Below are 10,545 nucleotides of genomic sequence, written 5' to 3' on the forward strand. Positions count from 1 at the left end.
CTTTTATTGAAAAAAAAAAAAAAAAATCCTCAAGCTTCACTGCCCTCTAATTTGATTTTGGCAAGTATTCTCATCAAGTAGCATTTACGCCCTGCAACACTCAAATGCCTAATTAACCAAAGAACAATACTTGGGTCAACGTTGTGGGTACCTCAAGGTCAGCTCACGCCCCAAAATTCTGATTTTGGCAATGTCGGCGCATAATCGAAACCGTTCACTTTTTAGATCATCTATTATGGTGCGTTTGGATGAAGTAGTTTGAAATTACTAAGGAATTCACAAATGACGGAATTTAAAACGATGTGATTTAAAATTCTAGAATATGTAGATTCTCTTGTTTGGATAACATGTAAACATAATAGAGTTTAAATACGGAATTTATGGTAGTTTTAATTTTTGATGCATCAATTCAAAAGAGTGATGGTGATGGTGATGGTGATGGTGGCAACAATAAAAATGATGTTTATGGTGAGTTGACCATATTGGTAGGGGTGATGGCCCACAAGCAATGGGAGAAATGGTGGTGGCTAAAATTGGGGTGTTGGCGGTGGCGGTGGTGGTGTCGGCAATGGCGGTGATGGTGGTGGCGGTGGTGATGGTGATGGTGGTGGTGGTGGTGGTGGTGGTGGTGGTGGTGGTGATGGTGATGGTGGTGGTGGCGGCAGCGGTGGTGGCGGTCTCGGTGTTGGTGGTGGTGGTGGCGGGGGTGGTGGTGACGTTGGCGGCAGTGGTGGTAGTGTCGACATGACTTATTTTTCTTTTGTAAAAATTGGAATTTTGAAAATGACACCAATTTAGGTAGAATTTAAAATTGAAATTTACAGCCTTCAAATCCCAAGTTTTTTTCCACCTAAAATTTACAAAATTCTGTATTTATTGATCCAAACAAGGAAATTAGAGCAAGTAATTTCTTAAATGCTGAGTTTTGTTTAAATTCCAAGTTTTTTTCCTTCATCCAAACACACCATTATAGATCTCCTCTACAAAAAATTAACTCAATCGGAAATCGTTTGGTTATATAACTGTTATCGATTAAATAAAAAAAATCAACGGTTTGATAAAAAAATTACTTTTTAATTGAAAACCATTTATTTTTTCTATTTAATTAATATTTATATAATCAAACGATTTCCAATTGATTTGATTTTTTGTAAAGATGATCTTTAATATGTTATTTAAAAAGTGAACTGTTCCAATTATGCGTCGACATTGCCGAAATTAGAATTTGGAAAAGTGGGGTGACCCATGTATTGTTCCCATCGAAATAAGCTTCAAGACCTAACCAAACAAAATATACCAGAAGAACAAACTACTTCAAATTAGTTGAGTGCATTACAGTCCTTTAGAAAGATACAAACACAAAATCTAATCCCTACTAAACTCTTCATATGCAACATATCAGCTAATCCCAAACTATAAACAAATAGGTAACTTTGTTTTAGATTCATGTTCTTGTCAAACAGTGCCCTATTGCTTGGTGGGATCAGTAGAGACATCAAATCCAGGAGGGATGAAAACAACGTCATCCCACGTTGATGTAGAACTCTCCTGCAATATTTCATTTTATTTTTTTTTGTCAGAGCAATATTGCATTGTTACTTTCGCTATCAAAGTTAAAACTGGCACTTAGTAATTGCCCAGATGATGGAGGAAAGCAAATGAAATTTTAAGAGTATCCGAGAAATAAGCAAATCAAATGAGAACTAAACAATAAATACTAAAAGAAAAAGGTCCCCACCTTCATCCCCTTTATTACTTCCTCAAGAACAGCAACCTACAATATAAAACTAGAATAAGTAGACAGAAAGATAGGTTCTGCTGCACTGTCAATAGGGGGCACTGAAGGCTGAAATTCATACCTGAATATCCCCTGGTCTGAAGGCAGGATTTAATTGATTCTGTTCACGAGAAGCTCTTAATAGTGAACTTTCCAAATCCTCCTATACGATTTCCAAGGATGAGCAATATTGTCATGCCAAGCAAGCAACAACAATGATATCGCAGGGCTATTATTTTAACTAACCTTCCTGAAAAATACTGGACGATAGCTCTTGCTTTGGCTTCTTAGAATCAAGCTCCTTGACTAACAAAAAGTATAAACATTTCAAAAATTAGCATAGGAAATTCATGAAAGAAGTTTACGATGAAAGCATGCCCAAAAAATCAGATAACCAGACAAAACTCTAGTAAGCAGTATTTTTCTTTTTTTGACTGAAATAAGCAGGTTGACTAGAGGCAAAAACATCTTATGGCACAGTTAGTAGCTAAAAGAACAAAATCACCATCAAAATTTGGGTCCAAAAAGCTTGGCCCAGCCAGTCTCAGGACAAATTTTAAGGATATTAAAACAGTTAATTCATTATAAACACCAGCCCTGTTTTAGGATCACAAAGTCTGAAGGCATTTTTGTACATGTCAAACAGAAAAATGGACGCGTAATATAACATGTTAACCATGGCTATTTCCACACAATAAAACTTAAATACCGGTCATTACTTTATGCTGGTTATAGAGATGTCATGCTTTTATTGATTGTACAATCAATTACATGGCACTACTAGTTGATTTCCCAACAAAATTTTTCTGGTCAAAATTTTTAAAAAGACACTTCATTATGCAATAGTGAGAAGCTTTTCTTCAAGGAACAGATCCAACCTGGGCAATCCCAGCCAAAAATCGTAATTAATTTGGTAAACCTAATGCATCCACTGCCAATTTTAAACCTTACCACAGTGAATTGGAGGGTTTGAAATTAATAAGCTTTCATGTCCAAAACCTGGGCATTCTCAGCCACATGATCTATTATTTAATTTATTCTAAGGCTTATTTGCACATTTATCCCTATAAACTATAATTTTGTCTCACTTCACCCCCTGAAAGTTTATAGTTACATTTTACCCCTAAAAGTTTATCTCATGTTCCACATAACCCGAAATCGTCAAGTTATCAATTCCTCCGTTTGAATCGATGATGTGGCGTCTACATGGCAGGACAATTTTGTCGTAAATTCAAATGGTGGCATTGATGGACTTGATGGTTTCAGGTAATGTGGAACACACAGGATAAACTTTGAGGGGTAAGTTGAAACATTAAACTTTCAGGGGGTGAAGTGAGACAAAGTTATAGTTACAGGGGTAAATATGCGAATAAGCCTATTTCTAATAAGGGGAAAATTCAGTTTACCATCCTGTGGTTTGTGCCAGAATTTTACCACCGTAAGGTTTAAAAGTATCACTTTACACTCCCTGTAATAAATCCATTACTCATTTCATAAGAACCAAAACAGAAATGAGCAAGTGCCACGCACCCGCGTGCTCCAGAATGAAATCCCCCAATATTATGAAATGCCTTAAAACATCACAACCAGTCTAATGGACGCTTTCATAAATAAGTTGAAGCCAAATAAGAGTATAAGACTGAGACGGACAAGCACTGACACTGTATAGTCTTATCACTGCAACAACATAGTCTACCACCAAACTAATGCGGCAATGTAAGTGTCCATTGTGGATAACTATATTTATTGAGTGACAACCCTTCTCCAAATGTGGTCCACAGATAAAACTTGCAGAACTAGCACATGACATTTTCGCTTTATTTTTCTTATACTTCAATGCATCCATACGAATCTGCTATATTTTCTTCATTTCTCCACTTTATTTTCTTCTATTATAAAAAAACCAATTTTAAAAAATTTAAAAACCAAATTCTCCAAGACCCAAAAGACAGAATTTCTTGGATTTGGCCAATGTAAAGGACTTTTTTATTAATTTTCTCTTATTGAAAATAAACCAATTCTTAAAAGTACGAACCTTACTTCAAGACCCAAAGGAGAAATAACACATTGTATCCGGACCTCCAGAAATGAAAAAGGATAAACCACATCTGCTTTTTATTGTCTCTAACTGTTTCGTTCCTTTCTCAGTCAAACTTCAAAACACATCCAAAAATCCTACACCTTAAAACCTAATAACCCATAACTTCTAAAGCTCCTTGCAAACCCACCTCCACCTCCACCTCAACCATCAAACCCTTTCCTGCTCCATGCCGAGCCTCTTCTACTTCACTCCCCAACAGCAATGGTTTCTACCCCTCTGCAATATCAACTTACCTCAAGATAGTTTGATGTCATGCTTCACATTCCCCTACATTCAACCACAACCGGATTTATATTGGGAAACAAAGAAATTTTCCACAATTGGGTGCTTCAAATGATGTCATGCTACTAAAATCCAGTTCTCAAGTTGATTTTAGGTTGAAATTGTTGTGTTCTGAAGCTTTTCATTGATTCGTTGGGTTGCATTTTAAACCACATGGGCAGCACATGCTCATTGTCACTTTGATCTCTACAGAATGAGTAACGGATTAAGCCACAAGGTGGTATGTGATATTTTTTAAACTTCGGGGTGGCATTGTGTTGATTTCGACACAAACCACAGGGTGGTAAAATGAATTTTCTCCTTTTCATAAGTTGGCATCTTATGACTATTAAATTTAGAAACAAAGGTGCAATTTTTTCTAGAGGTTTTTATGATACAAAACTTCAACTATTCTTTTTAGCCAAAGCCTGAGCGTATGTACACTGCAAAAAATTGCAATTGCTATCAAATGTGCATCGTATCTTCCTTGGCATCCTTGCATATACCACCACTAACTTGTGGGAGTAGGTTGGAGTTATTATATAGGTAAAAGTGAAATTAAATGTAAATGATCTCAAAGGTGACTCCAGTTGCATACATATCCGAAAGCTTAGGTGTTTAGGCTAAACTGCTAGGTTAACAGGTTTTTTTTTTTTTTTTTTCTATCACTTGGACAAATAAAAACCTAAAGTTGGGACAAGCAAGTATTGTCATCTTGGAAAAAATAATGAAAGAAATAAGGTTGGGACAAGCAAGTATTATCACAAGCAAGTACTGTTTTGAAAAAAATAAACAAGACTAGTTGTAAGAAAATATAGCTGCAAAAATCACTGGAGAAGGAGCTGTATTGGTTTTCAGGAGGCTGATTTCGAAGGGCTATTTAGGACTAAAGGGAGTGGGCTTTAATTGGAGAAAAACAAGGTGAAGAATTGGGAATATGAAGAAGCAAGAATAGAGAACTTCTGGTGCCCTTCTATGGATGTGAACAGCATCCACATGAACATGTACACAAAAGAGAGGGAGAGAGAGAGAGAGAACACTAGGCATGCATCTGATCAATATTTCATTATCAAAACCTGAATTGGTTGGCTACAATTAAGCATATTTATAAACTCTTAAAGACTAGGTCTATCGAGTATTTAATAGTTCAATGACTAACTTAAAACACAAAAAAAGCATCCCTCAGAGCTAACTCCCAGAAATTTCTAGTCTCAAGATAATTAATAATTATAAATTCATTCTCAGGAATTTTGAGAAAATTGCAATTATAAAGTACAGCTACTCCCAGTGTCGCAGAGTTGAGAAAAGCTAAGAGAAGAACCTGGAAAACTGGCACCCCAGAAAAGCCATCATCAGAAGATCCAACCCTTTCCTTCTCCTACATTAAAGAAACACAGAAAAATCATTACTAGTATAAGACTTGCATGTTACAAACTATGGATACATCAGCATCATACACAGGCCACAGTTTTTGTGGACTCCGAGGAGAGCAGAAGGGATGGAGGGAAAGAGTGAGAAGGCCATAACATTTTCTGGCTGAAGAGGAGTACTATACAAGTATTGAGCTCATTTCTTCAAGAAACCAAGCTCGAATCCCAATTTTTTTGGCTAATTTCTCAAGACCAATGCCAATTACACCCTACTAATAACGTGAGGCCCATTAAAATGTGTATGTATGTTTATCACTTAATCTAATGAGGAACCAAATATACTAACACAGTACTTGGTTTCGAGACCTGCATTTTGAATAGGATGAGAGTGCTGCTGAAGCTTAAGAAAACAAATTTTCAATTTTCCTGTCATGTGACAGCTTCCCTGGGGTTTGACAGTTTGCAGATTGCACCTTCTATCAACACTGCAAGATCAATGAAGCATTTTTGCCACCATTTATGCCAAATTGTTCCAAAGAAAATTCACAAAAACTAATGTTTTCCTTGGAAGTTGGGAGTGTAAAACTTTGCCTCTAAATTCACATGAAAAGCAACAATGAGAAATTAGAGAGAGAGAGAGAGAGAGAGTATTTCATATAGAATAAATAGTTTGAAGTTAACACAACTATGCCGATTCAAATGTGAATCTACAAAACTAGTACACAGCTATGCAGAAAAAGATCAAGCATGTGGCACAAGTTACTTTCAAATAAGCTGAACTTCGCATTCAGTGATGCTGACAAAATTCACATCCGAAAAATCACAAGTGTATATAATCAATATTCCTATGCCAACAACTTACGCACCTTAAGCGCATTCTTGACTTGAGAATACTCGGGAATCAACCTGAAGGCTACCCCATCAACCTTGAGCTGAAAAACCTGCAAAACCAACACCCATTAAATTCCACCCATCTTTAACTTCCCATTCACCAAACAACTATTTAAAGCCAGCAATTAAAACAAATAAATAAAAATCTCATCAAAATGTTCACACTCCCACCTTATTTAAAGCCACAGCTACCACTTTGGACCCGCTTCGCATTCCAGGGTCCATAATTCTAATATGCTCGAGAAGTGACTCTGCATCCTCTTTCTTGAAACAAAACAATCCGAGAGACTTCCCAGTTGAAGCACCAGAAACCAACACGAATTCCTCGGCGGCATTGCTCAGAGCATAAACGGGCACGCCAGCGAGCCGCTCTTCAATGGCCTCGGTCGACATGGCGGCTCCGGACCCATCATTAGGGGGATTGGTAATCTGGGTTTTGTTGTTTAAGGCAATTCGAGCCCAAACTGGGTTTTTCCCAGAAGAGTCTATGGGATCAAAGCTTGAAGACCCGGCATGGAATGCGTGTTTTACTTGGTTTTGGAGGTTGGAGAAGGTGGATTGGAGGTGGGTTTGGAGGGAAGAAGGGTTGGGGTTGAAGAGAGGAAGGTGAGAGAGGTGGTGGAAGAGACCAGAGCAATGGTTTTGGAGGTTGGTGAAGGCTAGTTGGAGTGGATTCTGTTTGGGTGCCGAGGAAGTGTTGGGGTTATTGGAGTTCCCTAAGTTCATTTTCTCGGGGATATTGATTCACAGAACAAAAGAAACTCGATGAGACTTGAAGAGTGAGTGAAGAAGGAGAGACGAGGGTTTATTCCACGAGGACCACGAGGGGTTTTGTTTTGTTTTTTTCTTTATTTATTTTTTTCTTCTTTTAAATTGGTCTTGGTGGGTAGCCCAATTAGAAAGTCTCTATATGGACTCAAATTTGATTTTCCCTCCCTCTAAATAAAAAAAGGGTAAATACCAAATAAATTCATTTTAGAAGCATGGATGCCTGGCCGGCCCATTGATGATGACTTTAGAACCTTTATTTCCTTTATTACCCTTTTTTATTGTTTACCCTTATACCATCACATGAAGACCACACATGCAACAATAAAGAAGACAAGTAAAGCCTCACTTCTATCTAAGCCTATAAAAACAAAACAGCAAATCAAGTAAGCCACAACAAAAAGTCAAACGCATGAGAAATAGTTGTAGAACAAATACAAGAACACATACAACAATACATGGGAAGAGATTATATTACACATGCAACAACATAGATGATATTTCACAACAACATGAGAAGAGCTGATAGAATGCATGTAAAGACAATTCCTTCAACACTCATACTCTATATGAGTAATTACACAAAAGAAATATTCCTTCACTGCATCAACAAGATAAAGACGATCAAAGAAGAAGATGGAGAAGATGCCAGATGGTTCGATAACTTAACAGAGGAAGAATATGAAGGAATCATGAACATGATGGAAGATTAGATAACATTGAATAGCACAACTTGTACAAAGCTTATCATCCGAACAATAAAACCAAGACTCTTCAATTTCAGAAAAAGACAAGCAAGGGCATATATGTCCAAGTGGACTTATGGAAACAAAAAACTTCCAAAGTGGACCTTAGAGGAAAAGACCCATAAAAAAAAAACTATTTATGGTCAATTAGAAATGCTAGCTGCCTTCTCTATTTATATATGAGAGCAAATTTGCTCACCACTACACTATATTTGTGACACATGTCATGTGTAACACCCCAAATTTTATTGACTTTGGGTTATGGGTGTTACTAGGTTAATTGAAATTAGTTAGAAACTAATTGCTACTTCTTTTGAAACACAAATGTGGATTTACTCCACATAGACAAGTTTATGGAATTTCATTTATCTATTTGCTTTACTTGAAATTATGTCACTTGTTTGAACCATATTTATCTTCATATACTTATGGTGATTTTGAAATTGAGACAAATGCACATTTATATTGCCTAAATTGATTAAAGTGCTTACACTTGGCTAATTGGTTGACAAATACAATTTTTGTTCAATTAATTGGTAATGCCAAAATTTCAAAGGAATGAACAAAATATGTATGTTTCTATTTTATTTGTAAATTATTTTAAGGCACCTAATTTAAGTAACATGATTTTAATTAAATCTTTGGATTACTTAGGTGACATTTTCGGATCAACACACACACACATACACTCTTACTTGTACAATTATGTGTGTTTGTGACATCTAATTTGTTTAAAAATTAGGATTTGACAACTAGGAATATCAAGGGTTGCAAATTGATTTTAAAACCCTAGCTATTTTATTTGACCGACCTAGACCACTAGGGCTAGAAACCTAGATTTCTTGAGTAAGAGATTAAAATGATGACTTTTGCATGGCATGAAGGCCATAAGATAGGCTGGAGATGAGAAGGATTTTCGGCAATAGGGAAATAAAATCAGAAAAAAAAAAGTCAGATGGATTTTATTTAATTGACTTAGTTAAGTAAAAGCATTTGATTGGTCATTGGGCTATTTAGGCCTTCCACTATGCTGCCGGATTGTGTGACCCAAAACCCATTTTGGGCCACAAATGGGTCACACCCTAACACTATGGGCCGGAAAGTGTGACCCAAAAGAGGGTGTAACCCAAAGTGTAACCCAAAAGAAGGTTTCACTGTGACCCAAAATGGGCTGTGACCCAAATCCACAAATCAGCCCACGTGAAGAGAGAGAACGGCAGGCTGGGCAAAAAAGCAGGTGGGCCCCGCGTCTGTGGCTGCTGACGCACGGCTGCACTTGCTGACGCAGGTGTCGGCTGACAGTAGGCTTCCTCGGTTGCAGCGCCTACCTTCCTTCGTTCCTTGACGCATGGCTGGCTTCCTTCTCACCAACGGTCCAGATCGGCCGACCGTTGGTGATCAACGGCTGCTGCGTTTTGCCTTTTTTTTTTTTTTTAGATGGGCCGGAAATGGATCAACGGCTGAGATTAATGGACCGTTGATAATCAACGGTCCAGATCGGCCATATCCTTTTTTTTTTAACAAATATTTAATAAATCATTTAAAATAGATATAATATCCGAAAAATTGCCAAAAAATTTCGAAAAAATTTTAAAAAATTCCCCAAACCCTCCAACAGCTATATTTTCAAGGATGTCTATATATATCACACAACACTCATATGGTTTCATCACAATTTACAACCTTTGTTTACCAAATTTACACAAAATTTTTTTTTCTTTGTCATGGCTCCAAGAGGAAGTGCTTGGGTGGTAGCTGAAGATGAAGCTCTAGTGATGGCATACCTAGAGAGGTCTCCCGACGGTTGTCTTGGTGCCCAAATTAGAGCCGCCATGCTTTGGGAACAAATTTATGAAATTTTCAAGCGTAACATGGGGGGTGAAACAATTCGTAAGGTTGGCGGTGTTAAAGCACGATTCAAAGATATTGCGCGTGATTGCAACAAATTTTATGCTTGCTTATTGGAGGCCGAGCGAATGCGTGCAAGCGGTGCAAATGATGCCAATGTGGTAAGTTTTTATGCATTTATATATTTGCATGATTATTTTTCGTTTTATCCAATTATCAAGCATATTTATATATTTGTATAATTATTACATGTTTTGTTTATAAATGAAGCATATTTATATAATGGTATTACTATTTTATTGTTTTGTATATGTATCAAACATATTTATATATTTGTATGATTATTTTTGGTTGTGTTTATAAATGTAGCATATTTATATAATGATATTATTATATTGTATTTTGTTTATCTATCAAGCATATTTATATATTTGTATGATTATGGTTTTTGTTTTGTTTATAAATGTAGCAAATTTACTATTTATTTAAGTTATGTTTGCATTTCCACAAGAAAATTTATATATTTTAATTTTTATTTTATTATTGTAGTTTACGCAAGCACTTGAAGGCTTTCAAAACAAGACTGGATTCAAGTTTCCATGGGTGCACATTTGGGAAAAAATAAAGGAAAGTGCAAAGTATGCTGCGGTTCATGCTCCTGTTCGGGTTAGTGATTCAAGGACCCCCGCCACCGACGATGCCGACACTCCCGCCGATGATGATCCCGATGAGACCGATCCAGTCATACCACTTGGCGAGGACGAAAACCCACCACCATTCCAA

At 36.8% G+C, this 10,545-nt stretch overlaps 1 protein-coding gene across 1 annotated transcript; it reads right to left on the minus strand.

The window, feature by feature from the left end:
* Window positions 1-1,292: 1,292 nt before the first annotated feature.
* Window positions 1,293-7,190, minus strand: TIC22-III (Tic22-like family protein). Its single transcript, XM_086232377.1, has 7 exons — window positions 6,572-7,190; window positions 6,376-6,450; window positions 5,461-5,517; window positions 2,024-2,083; window positions 1,860-1,940; window positions 1,739-1,774; window positions 1,293-1,548 (listed from the first exon to the last, which is right to left on the minus strand). The coding sequence occupies exons 1-7, from the start codon at window positions 7,124-7,126 to the stop codon at window positions 1,468-1,470; spliced, it is 945 nt and encodes a 314-aa protein (XP_086088503.1). The 5' UTR covers window positions 7,127-7,190; the 3' UTR covers window positions 1,293-1,467.
* Between the last annotated feature and the right edge of the window lie 3,355 nt (window positions 7,191-10,545).

This window comes from Dryas octopetala, chromosome 2 (assembly GCF_963921425.1).
Source record: "Dryas octopetala chromosome 2, drDryOcto1.1, whole genome shotgun sequence".
In the NCBI taxonomy this organism is placed as follows: domain Eukaryota; kingdom Viridiplantae; phylum Streptophyta; class Magnoliopsida; order Rosales; family Rosaceae; genus Dryas; species Dryas octopetala.

Coding starts and splice junctions, on each gene's coding strand:
- TIC22-III (XM_086232377.1), bottom strand. CDS start 7,126: ATGAACTTAGGGAACTCCAATAACCCCAACACTTCCTCGGCACCCAAA. Junction 1,775..1,859: donor TCAGACCAGGGGATATTCAG/GTATGAATTTCA, acceptor TTTATATTGTAG/GTTGCTGTTCTTGAGGAAGT. Junction 1,549..1,738: donor AAGTAATAAAGGGGATGAAG/GTGGGGACCTTT, acceptor GAAATATTGCAG/GAGAGTTCTACATCAACGTG.